The sequence below is a fragment of the Gopherus evgoodei genome, unplaced genomic scaffold (genome assembly GCF_007399415.2).
Source record: "Gopherus evgoodei ecotype Sinaloan lineage unplaced genomic scaffold, rGopEvg1_v1.p scaffold_87_arrow_ctg1, whole genome shotgun sequence".
In the NCBI taxonomy this organism is placed as follows: Eukaryota; Metazoa; Chordata; order Testudines; family Testudinidae; genus Gopherus; species Gopherus evgoodei.
This window is the reverse complement of record NW_022060108.1, coordinates 223746-240215: the sequence shown is the minus strand read 5'-3', so window position 1 is coordinate 240215 and position 16470 is coordinate 223746. Positions and strand designations below refer to the sequence as shown.

At 49.5% G+C, this 16470-nt stretch overlaps 1 protein-coding gene across 3 annotated transcripts in view; it reads right to left on the bottom strand.

Annotated features, from left to right (window-relative positions):
* Positions 1-16470, bottom strand: part of LOC115644076 (tyrosine-protein phosphatase non-receptor type substrate 1-like) — a 38848-nt gene that overhangs the window by 3769 nt on the left and 18609 nt on the right. For all 3 annotated transcript variants that reach the window (XM_030548155.1, XM_030548156.1, XM_030548157.1), the window contains exon 6: positions 75-404. In XM_030548155.1, coding sequence (XP_030404015.1) covers positions 75-404 — 330 coding nt within the window. The remainder of the gene's footprint in view (positions 1-74; positions 405-16470) is intronic.

Here is a 16470-nt window from a genome sequence, read left to right as displayed (position 1 = left end):
CTCCACAAATCCACCGTCGCGGCCGAGATTTCACTCTCCCGGGAAGCAGGTATGTCACCGTTTAACAAACTCACCTGTCACCTGCAGCTCCAGGTGCTGCTCAGATCTGTCGGGCATGTAGATGAGGGTGCTGGTGTATCTGCCTCTGTCCTCCAGGCTCACGTTCCTCAGCCCCAGGGAGCAGTTCCCCCTGCTCAGCTCCTCCGGGAAAAGCTTCACCTTGGGCTGCTGAGTCGGCTTTTCTCTGAGGTACTCGGCCACCTTCTCAGCTCCCCGGGCCCAGGCCAGGTAGAATTTAGGCAGACTGATGGTTTCGCCCACAGCAAAGCTACATGGCAGCAGCACATCTGATCCCAGCACGGCCCTCACCGGAGAGGGCCCCATGGACACAGTCAGCTGGGACTCTGGGGGAGAAACATGCAGTGAGCTGGGCCCACTCAAACAAAGTGTGTTTTGCTGAATGCATCCACATGCGAGATGGTCCAGCAGGGACCCAGGGGTGCCAGCCTCACCTGCAGGCTGGGGGACACTGCCAGGAGCTCGAGTCAGAGTGGAAAAGCAGCTCCCCACCAGCTCCCGGAGCACGAAGGGCTCTTGCGCCCCTGGGAGGTAGAAACGGGCCCAGCAAGTGGGACATTCCAGGTGTGATTTACCTCTGCACCTGGTCAGACCGGCACTGGAATCCAGCCCCCGAAGCTGGTGTCTGCACTTTAGAAAGGACGTGTCAAAGTTGGAGCAGGTGCAGAAAAAGGACAGATAAATTCTCGGCAGGCTGGAGATGAGGCTGGACAGCGAGGGCCTGGCTGCGCTCAGTCTGTTAGTTCATCAAACAGCAGGCTGAGGGTGACTTGTTCGTAGTGCATAATTATGAGTCTGGAGAGAAAATCCTGGGTGCTGAGGGTCCCATTCACCTAGCAGAGGAGGCTGAACATGACCCAGTGGCCGGGAGCTGGCGCGAGCCACATTCACGTTGGAAATGAGGAACAAAGTGAGGAGCCAGGGTGCCTGCCCACCGGCACCAACCTCCCAGGCAGAGGAGGGGGGACAGTGTCACTACCTCTGGATGGCTCCAGCCCAGCCAGGAGGCTTTTTGGGAAGGGTTGTTAGCCAGGCACAAGTCACTGGGCCCAGCAGGGGTGGCTGGATGAGATTCTCTGATCTGTGCCCCGCCCGAGGTCAGACGAGAGGATCTGGCCCCTTCTGGCTGTAAGCAGGAAGTGGAGTGGGGACAGAACCCAGGCTGGGCAGCGCGGGGGCTGGAGAAATGAGCCCCAGGCTGCTCCGGGGACACGGGGGCACAGCCTGGATAGTCCTTTCCTTTGCACTTGCTGGGCTGGGGCGATCAACACGCTGCTGGCTGTGGCTGGCTCAGCAAAATCCGCTTCAGAGTAATGGTGCCTGCTCCTGATGGGGGCACGGGGAGCATTGCCTGGCAAACCCCAGCCTGAGTTTCTGCAGGGCCCGTCACAGCACCGAGCCCACAGCTGGCCACCGCGGAGAGCAGGGCGAGCTGGGTTTGGTCGCAGGCTGACATGTGTTTGTCATTTATCCCCCTGCCTCCCACCTGTTCCCCTCCAGGGTCACTGCTGAGATATCGTATCCAGAATGGTCCTAGGATCCTTCACCGGCAGCTCCCTGGTTCCCCGTCTGAGCTCTCAGACCTTGACTCCCCTCTCTTGCCCCCGGGATTTTTTGCAGCTCCCCCATTCCCTCCCTGGCTCCTGTCCCACTCTGGGGCATTCACACGGGCTCAGGGCAGACCCTGCGGCTAAGGCCAGGCAGAACTGGGCAGTGACTGACCCACCTGTACCCAGGGACCGTCCCCGGGACCTTACTCTGCCGGGGAGCCTCGGGGCCCTGCCCTGCCCTGCCCTGCCCCAGGACACCAGGGGGTCTGTACTTACGGGCCACCCTGACAACAAGGAGAGGGATGAGGAGACTTCCCAGCCCCGTGGTCCCTGCCCTCCGTCCCCAGAGAATCGCCATCTCGGGGCTGTGAGCGGATTTGCTTTCACTTTCCCTCCCACAATGACGCCCCAAGGGCCATAAAAGCAGGTGAAGAGGCAGGAATCACCTTCGAGTCCCAAGTCCTTCCTGGCTCACAAACCAGCCACCGCCACACCCCACAAAGCCCTACAGGCTTGGGGCCACGCCTGCTCCTTCCAGCGCAGAGCTGAGACCAGCCTTCTAGTCGGCCCCCTGAGCCCCGGGGAAGCGGGAGCTGCTCCAAGCAACTCACCCACCTTTGGGGTGTCCCAGCCAGACCCAGCAGGGCCGCTCTGGGGCTGGTGCTGGGGGACTCTGGTTGGGCACTGGGCGTGCTGGGGCTGGGTGCTGCATGGGGTTGCTGGAGTCAGCACTGGGCAGGGCCTTGCCCCTGTTGAGTCCGTGTAGGGGGCTCCGCGCTGCTCCAGGCTGGGGGGCGTCCATGCCCTTTTTACTGGAACAGCTCCACTGTGCTGCGCATCACATGTGTAAACAGGATTCAGGCTCCAGGATGCCTGTCCTGCCCTTCAGCTCCACTTCCAACGGCTCCTGCTGAGAGCAGGGTCCCGAGGCCGCAGGGTGCAGGCAGGGTTGGCGTTCGCTACAGGGCACCTCGGGGTAACTGCTTCCTTCCTGCTGTCCCCGCGACCCAGCCCTGGGTGATGACAGTCAGTCGGTCCTAGCGGCACAGGGAGGATGGGCCTGAGTCAGCAGCCCCCAGCATCGCAAACGGGCGTCTGTGGGGATTTAACTCTGCTGAGACGCACTAGGCTGCGGGGGCAGAGCGAGGGGACATGGGATTTGCTCCAGGGAAAATAGGGGCTGCAGGGATCCATGCCCAGGGCAGGCTGCCTGCTGCAGAGTTTGTTTATCACCCGGGTGAGTGAACGGGGCGTGTTAGTGACGTGGTGACAGACCCTCAGCCTGGCCACTGTGATTGGGGGTCGGTGGGACTCTGCACAGCGGATGATAACATCCCTTGGTCGCTTGCTAAGAGAGCCGGTCACTTGGGAGCCAGCCCTGCGCCGTGTGCTCCTGGCACTGCCGCCCACTGCCCTGTGCAGCAATTCGCCTGAGGCCAGTCTGCAGGCTCCATAGGCGGCTGGGTTTCCTGTCTCAGTCTCGCGAGCATACGGTGCGTGTTACCGCCCAGCCCTGCAGAGGTCAGACAGTCTCTGCGCTCGTCATGGAGTCACGGGTTCAGGACAGGCCTCTTGTCGTGTGACACTGAAATTTCTGGATGTGGCAGTGTTACCAGATCTAAGCTAGTAATTAAGCTTAGAAATGTCCATGCAGGTCCCCACATCTGTACCCTAAAGTTCAGAGTGGGGGAGGAACCTTGACATGGTGAGCAGTGGTGAGGGATTTTTTAGGAATCAAAAGCCAGTAGGATTTTTTCCCCTCCTTTCTAGCTGCTTAGAAAGCAGCCTGAAGACAGAGATGTTAAGTTTTTTAACAAGGGTCTTTGTTAAGGGGAGTGTGATGTTATTGATATAAACTGGGACCACATAGAACATCGTTTGCAACCAAGGTCCTGTAGTGGCACCAAATCCTATGTAAAGGGGGTCATATAAGGTGTCTAAGACCAAGTTATGAGTTACTGGTTATGATTATGCTGTCTGTATGTCAGTATCATTATGTAGTTGAAGTTATAGGTATTGATTGTATACTGTCTGTATTTCAAATTGGTGCTGCAGTCCTGGAAAACACTCCAGACAAGTTGGTGTTAGCTCTGCTTAGCCTGCTTGATGGCCCATTAAGGACCATCAGCTACACAATTGACCCATTGAGAGGAGGCAGATACGCCTTGTAACTCAGCAGGGTGTGCAGGGACTTGCCCATGTGACTGCAAACTCCATTTTGCTGTAATTTTCCACAGTAAGAACAAAGAAGTGTTCTTACACCTGGAGGTGCCTATATAAGGCTGATGCCTCATCTCCATCTTGTCTTCAATCCTGCTTCTTACCTCTGGAGGGACTTGGCTACAAACTGAAGCTCTACACAAAGGACTGAGGACCCATCCCAGCAGGGGATGTTCTCCAGAGACTTGATTTAAACTTACAGTTTACTCCATCACTGCTACCAGCCTGAACTAAGAACTTTGCCATCACTGTATGGAATTGATTCCATTTAACCAATTCTAGCTCTCATCTCTTATCTTTTTCCTTTTATGAATAAACCTTTAGATTTTAGATTCTAAAGGATTGGCAACAGCGTGATTTGTGGGTAAGATCTGATGTGTATATTGACCTGGGTCTGGGGCTTGGTCCTTTGGGATCGAGAGAACCTTTTTCTTTTAATGGGGTGTTGGTTTTCATAACCATTCATCCCCAGGATGAGTGGGACTGGTGGTGATACTGGGAGACTGGAGTGTCTAAGGAAATTGCTTGTGTGACTTGTGGTTAGCCAGTGGGGTGAAACCGAAGTCATTTGTGTCTGGCTGGTTTGGTTTGCCTTAGAGGTGGAAAAACCCCAGCCTAGGGCTGTGACTGCCCTGTTTGAGCAATTAGTCCTGAATTGGCACTCTCAGTTGGGTCCCGCCAGAACCGCATCGTCACAGGGAGGCAAAGGAAAAAGAGAGGGAAAGAGAGAGAAAGCATGAACTGAAATTAGCAAGGGCTAAGCAGGATGTACCAGCCAACCTTAACAACCCTTCTCCAGGTACTGTTTCCCATCCCAGAAAATTCCCCACCTACAAGGCAGGTGATGATACTGAGGCCTTCTTAGAAAATTTTGAAAGGGCCTGCCATGGGTACAGCATCCCTACAGACCAGTACATGATAGAGCTGAGGCCACAGCTCAGCGGACCCTTAGCAGAGGTGGCCGCTGAAATGCCTAAGGAACACAAGAACGATTATAAACTTTTTCAAATCAAGGCCAGAATCAGAATGAGGCTGACACCTGAGCATGCCCGTCAGCGGTTCAGAGCCCTAAGGTGGAAACCAGATGTGTCATTTACCCGACACGCCTACCACATTGGAAAGAATTGGGAGGCCTGGATATCAGGAGCAAGTGCTAACTCTCTGGAAGAGTTGTCCTTCCTAATGCAAATGGAGCAGTTCTTAGAGGGTGTTCCTGAGGAAATAGAAAGGTACATCCTAGATGGGAAGCCCAAAACTGTAACTGAGGCGGGTGAGATTAAAGCCAAATGGGTGGAAGTGGCAGAAAAGAAAAAAGCTACTAGCAAGGGGAGTGAATATCACTGGGGGCAAACAGAAAATAAACCCTATCACTGGGGGCAACCCAAGACCCCACCTACAACCCAAGGAAAGCCCCAGACACCCTATTGTCCCACCTCACCAGTCTCCAGCAACCCACCTCGACCAGTGACCAGTCAGCTGGGCGATGTTTTAAATGTAATGAACTGGGACATATAAAGGCCCACTGCCCCAAGAACCCCAACCGGTTACAATTCATTACACCACAATCACACCAAAGATCCCCAGGCCCAGATGCCTTTCAAATACCCTTGGAGCAAAGGGAAAACTTGAGAGTGAGCGGAAAGAAGGTTATTGCGTGGAGAGACATGGGGGCACAAGTGTCAGCTATCCACCAATCCTTAGTGGACCCCAAATTCATCAATCCAGAGGCCCAAGTGACAATTCACCCATTCATGTCAAAATCTTTAAACTTGCCTACAGCTGAGTTGCCTGTCCAGTACAAGGGCTGGTCAGGAATGTGGACTTTTGCAGTCTATGACAATTATTCCATCCCCTTGCTACTGGCAGAAGACTTGGCTAGCCAGGTGAAGCTGGTCAAGAGAGTGAAGATGGTCACCCACAGCCAAACCAGGTAAGCTTCCACACCCACCCCTGTTCCTGAGCCGTCCACAAGGGCCCCGTCTGTGTTACCAGAGACCTAGACAGAGGTGGTGGAACCAGATCCCCTGCCAATGACTGCAACAGCCATAGTGCATCCAGTCCCAGACCCGGACCTGGAAATGCAACCAACACCAGAACCATTGCCAGCACTGATGCCAGCGCTTGCAAACCCATCTACAACTCCAACGCCAGAGGGCACCAGCGGACCTGAACTGGTAGAACCAGTGGACAACCCTACCCAAGAGGCTCAGCCAGAGCCTGAAATATCACATAGTGCACCAGCGGAGAGCAGTTCACAATCAACGAAAACAACCCCATCACCTACGTCGCTTCCAGAGGGATCAAGCCCAAGTCCACAGTTTAAGGAGGAACTGATGTCTCCAGCCTCAAGGGAACAGTTCCAGGCTGAGCAGGAAGCAGATGACAGCCTTCAGAAAGCTTGGGCGGCGGCATGGAGCACCCCACCAACTCTCAGCTCTTCTAACTGATCCTGGTTTGTTGTAGAACAAGGGCTTTAATACAAGGAGACTCTTTCTGGTGGACACCAGGAAGACTGGCATCCTCAAAAACAGTTGGTGGTTCCAACTAAGTACCGGGTAAAGCTCTTGAGCTTAGCTCATGATCATCCCAGTGGCCATTCTGGGGTGAATAGAACCAAAGACCGTTTGGGGAAGTCCTTCCACTGGGAGGGAATGGGCAAGGATGTTGCTAATTATGTCTGGTCTTGTGAGGTGTGCCAATGAGTGGGAAAGCCCCAAGACCAGGTCAAAGCCCCTCTCCAGCCACTCCCCATAATTGAGGTCCCATTTCAGCGAGTAGCTGTGGATATTTTGGGTCCTTTCCCAAAAAAGACCCCTAGAGGAAAGCAGTACATACTGACTTTTGTGGACTTTGCTACCCGATGGCCAGAAGCAGTAGCTCTAAGCAACACCAGGGCTAAAACTGTGTGCCAGGCCTTAGCAGACATTTTTGCCAGGGCAGGTTGGCCCTCCGACATCCTTACAGATTCTGGAACTAATTTCCTGGCAGGGACCATGAAAAATCTGTGGGAAGCTCATGAGGTGAATCACTTGGTTGCCACCCCGTATCACCATCAAACCAATGCCCTGGTGAAGAGGTTTAATGGAACTTTGGGGGCCATGATACGTAAATTCGTGAATGGACATTCCAATGACTGGGATCTAGTGTTGCAGCAGTTGCTCTTTGCTTACAGGGCTGTACCACATCCCAGTTTAGGGTTTTCACTGTTTGAACTTGTGTATGGCCACGAGGTTAAGGGGCCATTACAGTTGGTGAATCAGCAGTGGGAGGGGTTTACGCCTTCTCCAGGGACTAATATTCTGGACTTTGTAAGCAACCTACAAAGCACCCTCCGACACTCTTTAGCCCTCGCTAAAGAAAACCTAAAGGATGCTCAGGAAGAGCAAAAGGCCTGGTATGACAAACATACCAGAGAACGTTCCTTCAAAGTAGGGGACCAGGTTATGGTCTTGAGGCACAACAGGCCCTGTCATAAACAGAGTGTTAAGGGTTAATGTCTCTTCTACCTATAAAGGGTTACAAGCAGGGAACTGGACACCTGACCACAAGACCAATCAGAAGACAAGATACTTTTAAATTCGGGTGGAGGGAAGTTTGGGTGTGAGTTCTTTGTTCTTCTCTTGGAGGGTCTGAGAGAGACCAGACATTACTACAGGCTCTCTAAGTTTCTTTTCAAATAGTAAGTAAAAACAGGCGGTTTAGGCTTTTTAATTGTTTTACACTATTTGCATTTGTGGATCTGGCTGGTTAACTTTTATATGTGTAGTTGCTGGGAATATTTCGATTTGTATTAGTACTGGTGGGAAAGTCTCTTTCTGGTGTCTGTAAGCTATAGGACCCTGTAATAGTTACATCTTGAAGTTACAGAGATAATTCTTTACTTTTTCCTTTCTTTTATTAAAAGATTTCTTTTTAGAGAACCTGATTGATTGTTTTTCTCTGTTTCCCTTGTTTTATCCCAGGGGATTGGGATAACTCACCAGGACGGGTGGGGAGACGGGAGGGGGAGAGATAAAATCTCTCTCTGTTTTCCTTGAATCTGTTTGCCTCTTTGTGGAAGGGAAGGGAGATGCTTCTCTGTATGGTGATTTAAGAGGTTAGATCAGTATCTCAGGATAGCCCAGGGAGGGAAGTTCTGAGAGGGGGAAGGTGGAGGAATGGTTTTATTTCTCCTTGTTTTAAGAACCCAAGGGATCTGGGTTCTTGGGGTCCCCAGGGAACGTTGGGGAGGTCAGAGTGCCCCAAACACTATATTTTTGGGTGGTGGCAGCCTATCAAATCTAACCTGGTAATTAAGTTTATGGAAATTCATGCTAGTATCTCATTCCTGGACTCTAAGGTTCAGATTTGAGAAAGAATGCTATGACAGGCCCATAATATGGAAGCATCATGGGAAGGACCATTCACGGTCCAAGATCGCCTAGGAGCTGTCAACTATCTCATAGCATTCCCCACCTCAACCCTAAAGCCTAAAGTGTATGTGACGTTATTGATATAAACTGGGACCATATAGAACATGGGTTGCAACCAAGGTCCTGTAGTGGCACCAAATCCTAGGGGTCACATAAGGTGTCTAAGACAAAGTTATGAGTTACTGGTTATGATTATGCTGTCTGTATGTCTGAATCATTTTGTAGTTGAAGTTATAAGTATTGGCTCTATACTGTCTATATTTCAAACTTGTGCTGTGTTACTGGGAAAGATCCCAGACAAGTTGGTGTTAGCTCTGCTTAGCCTGCTTGATGGCCCATTAAGGACCATCAGCTACACAATTGACCCATTGAGAGGAGGCAGATATGCCTTGTGACTCAGCAGGTTGTGCAGAAACTGGCCCCTGCAGACTCCATTTTGCTGTAATTTTCCACAGTAAGAACAAAGAAGTGTTCTTACACCTGGAAGTGCCTATATAAGGCTGATGCCTCATCTCCATCTTGTCTTCAATCCTTCTTCTTACCTCTGGAGGGACTTTGTGTAGAGCTTCAGTTTGTAGCAAAGGACTGAGGACCCATCCCAGTGGGGGATGTTCTCCAGAGACTTGATTTAAACCTGCAGTTTACTCCATCACTGCTACAAGCCTGAACTAAGAACTTTGCCATCACTGTATGTAATTGATTCCATTTAACCAATTCTAGCTCTCATCTCTATCTTTTTCCTTTTATGAATAAACCTTTCGATTTTAAGATTCTAAAGGGTTGGCAACAGAGGGATTTGTGGGTAAGATCTGATATGTATATTGACCTGCGTCTGGGGCTTGGTCCTTTGGGATTGAGAGAACCTTTTTCTTTTACTGGGGTGTTGGTTTTCATAACCATTCATCCCCAGGACGGGTGGCACTGGTGGTGACACTGGGAGACTGGAGTGTCTAAGGAAATTGCTTGTGTGACTTGTGGTTAGCCAGTGGGGTGAAACCGAAGTCCTTTTTGTCTGGCTGGTTTGGTTTGCCTTAGAGGTGGAAAAACCCCAGCCTAGGGCTGTGACTGCCCTGTTTGAGCAATTAGTCCTGAATTGGCACTCTCAGTTGGGTCCTGCCAGAACCACATCGTCACAGTGGCGTAGTCGGCAGGATCCACTGGACCAGGTCAATTAAGCTTTGAGTCAGAACCCCACGCTATCCAAATTTGAAATTTGGGATTGAGATTTTGGTTGGTTAAAGATCAGTGACCATGAGCCAGAAGGCATCAGCAAAAGCAATGAAACTGCAAACACTGATGGACAGCCTGCAGTTTGAATATGAGCAAAAACTGGCAGAAATTCGAATGAAAGAGAAGCAAGCCCTGGCCCAGCTGGAGGCAGAGGCTGCTGAACGAGAGAGAGAAGCTGCTGAGTGAGAGAAAGAAGCTGCTGAAAGAAAGAAGGAGGCTGATGAGAGAGAAGAAAAAGCTTGTAAGGGGCGTCTGGAGCTTCTGGCTGCTGAGGAGAAAGCTCAACAAAGGCAACAGGAGCTGGAACAGGAGACTCACAAGATTGAACAGGAGACTCACAAGATGCAACAAGAAACTGCCAGACTTCAGCTCCAAGTCAAAAAAGCAAGGGAAGAACAGCAGAGACTATATCCTCTTGAAAGTCCAGTTTATAACAATGTTGGTATGTTGTATAACTCTGAGCAGTTGTCTGGGTGTAACCAAATGTACCCCAACACGGCCACCTTTTATGTCAATGCTGGTACTGTGTGTTCAGTAGAAGGTGGCCCCATAAATTGTGCCAGTGCTATGTACGAGAGTGGTAATGAAAAATTCATAGAGATTGTAAAAGTCAATGGTAAAAGCTGTTTAGGGCAAATGATGGCATCTAACATCACTCTTGTTAAAGCAGATCTAGTCAAAGAGGAAGATTATTTACCAAATCAGAGTGTGAATGTTGTGATCCTCTATGAGTTTACTGTCCGTGTGCCTTTAGCCAGAATCCACCTTGAATGGAATGGGGCTAAGCATGAAGTTATAGCTGGGGTAAGGAAGTTATTGCCTAAACATCTTTTAATTGGGGAAAATGTTAAAGCTTTGTTCAGTTCAGGTAGCCAGTCACAGGACAGGAATGATCTTACACCTGTGTCTATTGTGGGCAATGGTTTGCCTGAGGAGGGTTGCTCCAAAGGTTTGTCTGTGCAAGAAAGCAGTGTGTCTGTAAATGTAGTTTCTGAATGTCTGTCTAATGTCTCAGAAGTGAATCTGGAGTTAGATCAAGAGCAAAAAGATCTCATTGGGGAGGAAAATGTTTCTCAGGAGCAAATTAAAGTAAATGGTCAGGTGGAAGCCCTAACTGAGGAAGGAAAGGGTAGATTTGTAATGGGTGATGGATTGGTGGCTAGTGCAGCTTGTAAAAGTGAACCTGAAATGGGTAACGGTGATTTGCTGGAAGTAGCTCAGGGTATGTCTACATCTAAAATTTTGCAGCGCTGGTTGTTACAGCTGTATTAGTACAGCTGTATAGGGCCAGCGCTGCAGAGTGGCCACACTTACAGCAACCAGCGCTGCAAGTTGTGTTAGATGTGGCCATACTGCAGCGCTGTTGGGCGGCTTCAAGGGGGGTTTGGGGAACGCGAGAGCAAACCGGGGAAGGAGACCAGCTTCGCCGTGGTTTGCTCTCGCGTTCCCCGAACCCCCCTGCAAACCGCAGGGAAGGAGACCTGCTTGCTCGGGGGTTCGGGGAACGCGAGAGCAAACCGCAGGGAAGGAGACCTGCTTGCTCGGAGGTTCGGGGAACGCGAGAGCAAACCGGTGAAGGAGACCAGCTTCGCCGTGGTTTGCTCTCGCGTTCCCCGAACCACCCTGCAAACCGCAGGGAAGGAGACCTGCTTGCACGGGGGTTCGGGGAACGTGAGAGCAAACCGGGGAAGGAGACCAGCTTCGCCGCGGTTTGCTCTCGCGTTCCCCGAACCACCCTGCAAACCGCAGGGAAGGAGACCTGCTTGCTCGGGGTTCGGGGAACGCGAGAGCAAACCGGGAAAGGAGACCAGCTTGATTACCAGAGGCTTCCTCAGGTATGCTGGGATACCTGCTTATTCCACGGAGGTCAAGAAAAGCGCTGGTAAGTGTCTACACTTGATTACCAGCGCTGGATCACCAGTGCTGGATCCTCTACACCCGAGACAAAACGGGAGTACGGCCAGCACTGCAAACAGGGAGTTGCAGCGCTGGTGATGCCCTGCAGATGTGTACACCTCCTAAGTTGCAGCGCTGTAACCCCCTCACCAGCGCTGCAACTTTGTGATGTAGACAAGCCCTCAGTGTGGTGAAAAAAGCAGCAGCTTATCTGTGGAGAGTGGCAATGTGCCTGGTAGGGAAAGTCTGGATGAGCCTAGGCAGCCTTGTGAGCCGATGGCTTTGTCTAGTCAGCAGTGTGGGAAGACAAGGATAGTGGACGATGAGTGTCCCTATCCCTTACCAGTTTCCTGTGTGGAGAAATGTGACAGTGGAGGGAATGTGCCTGTGTCTGTCAGGGGTATTGACTTGCCTATGGAGGAAGCTACCCCGATCTCCAAGCAGTTGTCTGTGAACAGCCCTGTGTGCTGGGACAAGGGAAGTGAGATCCCAGGCTGTGTGCCTGGTAAAGGAGAATGTGTCTCCGGCTCTTCTGTGTCTGTGGAGCAGACAGAAGGTGCCTTTCAGCCTGTGATGGTTGAGGGTAATTCAGTTGTCTTGGAGTTGGTTGTAAATACAGCTAAAGCCCAGGAAGGGAATGGTCCTAAGTTTGTGTCTGCTGGGGAGAATGGCCCTGTGACTAGGGTGCATCCAGTTAGTGTCGTAGCAAAATCCCAGAGACCAGACAATTCTGGTGCTTGTAGTTTGCCAGTTGCTGATGTGTGGTTGGAAAAGGGTGTAGCAGCTCTGTCTGCTCAGGGTGATACCCTAGCCAGGGCACAAGGAGAGCAAAAAGGTGATTTAATTGTGTTACCTACTGACAGTTTAACAACTGGTAACAAGGAGGAAATGATTCCTAAATTTGTGTGTGTTGAGCCTGACAACTTGCAAGTTGCCAGTGACTATAAGGAAAGTTGCAGAGGGAAGGAGAGTACCTCTAACCTTTTATCTAGTGAGTCTATAAGTCTGCCTGAAAGGGAATTGTGTAGAAATCTGCCTGATGGGCCAAAGGTGATTCTGAATGTAAGTGAGACCCAGAAAAAGCCTGTGGTTGCTCAGGAAAGTGTTTCTTTAGAGCAAGCCCTAGGTAAAGAAGATGAGGGCAGAATTTCTAAGAGGAGTACATTGCTGCTTAAAAAAGCTGCTAAGGAAAGGAATCCTCATGGTAACCCGTGCAAGCAGTTTGGTACAACTGAAGGGTGTGAAAGTGATTTAATCAAGGAAGTTTTAGTTCCTAACAACCAAAAGTTTTCTATTGTGAATGGATCCACTGACTTTCCTTTTGAAAAATCCAGTGTGGATAGCTTTGAGATGGTCTCAGATGGAGTAAAAGTTGTTAAGGAATTTAAACAGCCCTATGACCAAGTGCCTGGGTTTGGGCAGCTTGTTGGGAAGACAATGGTGTTAGGACAGGAATGTCCCCATGCTAATTCTGTGAGTGAGCAGCCTGTGCTTCAGGATCTGAGAACAGAGTGGGTTACTTGTGTTTCAAAGCAGAATAGTTTTATGGATAAACGCTTGAGGATGCAGGGAAGAGCAAACAAACGCTCACCCTCAAACCCTTTGGATTTGTCTGGTATCTCTGTAAGACAGAGTCCAGCCTTGGAATTGGTGGCAGCTAAGAAATTAAAATCTGGTGTTTGTGTTAATGCAAATTACCTGGCTGGCAGGGAGAAGAAGGACTTGCTACTAGCTGTTAGCACAGGGAGCCCACCCCATCAGCCAGTGAATTTGGTTAAGCAAGAGAAATCTGGGTTTGATCCTGTAGAACAAGGAGGAAAGAGAAAACTGAATTTTGCAAAGGGAAGCCAAAAGTTAACCCTAAAATTCCCAAACTCCAATGGTATTAAGCCAAGGCTGTGGCATGACAAACATGATTGTAGATGGACACTTGCAATGAATTTGTTGTTATTGCTAATGGTAATTTTTGTAACTAATGTGTTGCTATTACTGAGAATTGTAAGAATGTACAATGTGCCCAATCCTTTGAAAAGTTCCTTAAACGTGTTGAAAGCAGTACAGGAGAACATACTTTATGTGAAAAGGCCTTGCTATACTAATGTTTCACAATTAATGCCTGTAAACAGTATTGAAACTTTTCACAGGGGAAAAGACATTCCAGACCAGATGTGCTGTATAAAAAAGGGAAACTGAGGCACACTACCATATTAATTGCATGACTAAATGCCAAAATTCCTCTACTGTGAACAACATTAATATCTATGTTGACTTAATGTTAATTGGGTTCCAAACATTGGCCAGAGCATGTGTAGAGAAAATGGCTAGTTTCTTTAGCTCTTGGCAAGATCATATAAGACATACAGAAATCCTGCTGCAAGAGCAGAACCAATCCACTATTGTTCTAACCAAGTTTGGCCTTAAGTTTGTAAAGAGATTCAGTCATGTTATTGAACATGAGTTTGGTAAAGCAATTCTGTTATACATTGATATAGCTTCTAACCCAGGATGGGGAGCTCTTGGGATGCAGTCAGCGATGTCTGTGTCATCCCTTCCTGCATAAATTTTGCGTTGGGGGTGTGACGTTATTGATATAAACTGGGACCATATAGAACATGGGTTGCAACCAAGGTCCTGTAGTGGCACCAAATCCTAGGTAAAGGGGGTCATATAAGGTGTCTAAGACCAAGTTATGAGTTACTGGTTATGATTATGCTGTCTGTATAATTTTGTAGTTGAAGTTATAAGTATTGGCTCTATACTGTCTGTATTTCAAATTGGTGCTGTAGTTCTGGGTGACACCCCAGACAAGTGGGTGTTAGCTCTGCTTAGCCTGCTTGATGGCCCATTAAGGACCATCAGCTACACAATTGACCCATTGAGAGGAGGCAGATACGCCTTGTGACTCAGCAGGGTGTGCAGAAACTGGCCCATGTGACTGCAGACTCCATTTTGCTGTAATTTTCCACAGTAAGAACAAAGAAGTGTTCTTACACCTGGAGGTGCCTATATAAGGCTGATGCCTCATCTCCATCTTGTCTTCAATCCTGCTTCTTACCTCTGGAGGGACTTTGCTACAAACTGAAGCTCTACACAAGGGACTGAGGACTCATCCCAGCGGGGGATGTTCCAGAGACTTGATTTGAACCTGCAGTTTACTCCATCACTGCTACAAGCCTGAACTAAGAACTTTGCCATTACTGTATGTAATTGATTCCATTTAACCACTTCTAGCTCTCATCTCTATCTTTTTCCTTTTATGAATAAACCTTTAGATTTTAGATTCTAAAGGATTGGCAACAGCGTGATTTGTGGGTAAGATCTGATGTGTATATTGACCTGAGTCTGGGGCTTGGTCCTTTGGGATCGAGAGAACCTTTTTCTTTTACTGGGGTGTAGGTTTTCATAACCATTCATCCCCAGGACAGGTGGCACTGGTGGTGACACTGGGAGACTGGAGTGTCTAAGGAATTGCTTGTGTGACTTGTGGTTAGCCAGTGTGGTGAAACTGAAGTCATTTGTGTCTGGCTGGTTTGGTTTGCCTTAGAGGTGGAAAAACCCCAGCCTAGGGCTGTGACTGCCCTGTTTGAGCAATTGGTCCTGAACTGGCACTTTCAGCTGGGTCCCGCCAGAACCGCATCGTCACAGTGTACCATGTTAATTCTCTAAAGCCCTTTTATTCCAGAGACTTAAAGGTTTGTCAGTTTACAGCCCAGGGAGGAGATGACGCTGAGTGGCCTGAAGGTGTCTACTACGACAGAAAAAGTGATGGTGGCGTGGAAGAGGTGAATCTCTCCGCGACCCTTGGACGTCTGCAGTGACAGCAGATCAAGGAGCTGTGCACTAGATTTGCGCCAATGTTCTCAGCCACCTCAGAGTGGACTGAATGGGCATACCATGCCATTGACACAGGTAATGCTCACCCAATTAGAACCCCACCCTACCGGGCGTCTCCTTATGCCCAAACTGCTATAGAACAGGAGATCCAAAACATGCTACAGATGGGTATAATCCGCCCCTCTACCAGTGCATGGGCATCTCCAGTGGTTCTGGTACCCAAACCAGATGGGGAAATACGCTTTTGCGTGGACTACCGTAAGCTAAATGCTGTAACTCGTCCAGACAACTATCCAATGCCACGCACCGATGAGCTATTGGAGAAGTTGGGACGTGCCCAGTTCATCTCTACAATAGATTTAACCAAGGGGTACTGGCACGTACCGCTAGGTGAACCCACCAAAGAAAGGTCAGCATTCGTCACCCATGCGGGGGTGTATGAATTTAATGTGCTTCTTTTCGGGCTGCGAAATGCACCCGCCACCTTCCAAAGACTTGTAGATGGTCTCCTAGCAGGATTGGGAGAATCTGCAGTTGCCTACCTTGATGATGTGGCCATTTTTTCTGATTCATGGGCAGAACACCTGGAGAACCTGGAAAAAGTCTTCGAGCGCATCAGGCAGGCAGGACTAACTGTTAAGGCTAAAAAGTATCAAACAGGCCAAAACAGAGTGACTTACCTTGAACACCAGGTGGGTCAAGGAACAATAAATCCCCTACAGGCCAAGGTGGATGCTATCCAAAAGTGGCCTATCCCAAAGTCAAAGAAACAGGTCCAATCCTTCTTAGGCTTGGCCGGATATTACAGGTGATTTGTACCACACTACAGCCAAATCACTGCCCCACTAACAGACCTGACCAGAACGACACAGCCAAATGCAGTTAAGTGGACTGATGAGTGTCAGAAGGCCTTTAACTAGCTTAAGGCAACGCTCATGTCTGACCCTGTGCTAAGGGCCCCCGACTTTAACAAACCATTCCTCGTAACCACAGATGCGTCTGAGCATGGTGTAGGAGCAGTTTTAATGCAGGAAGGACCGGATCAAGAATTTCATCCTGTCGTGTTTCTCAGCAAGAAACTGTCTGAGAGGGAAAGTCACTGGTCAATCAGTGAAAAAGAATGCTATGCCATTGTGTATGCCCTGGAAAAGCTACGCCCATACGTTTGGGGATGGCGTTTCCAGCTACAAACCGACCATGCTGCGTTAAAGTGGCTTCATTCTGCCAAGGGAAACAACAAAAAACTGCTT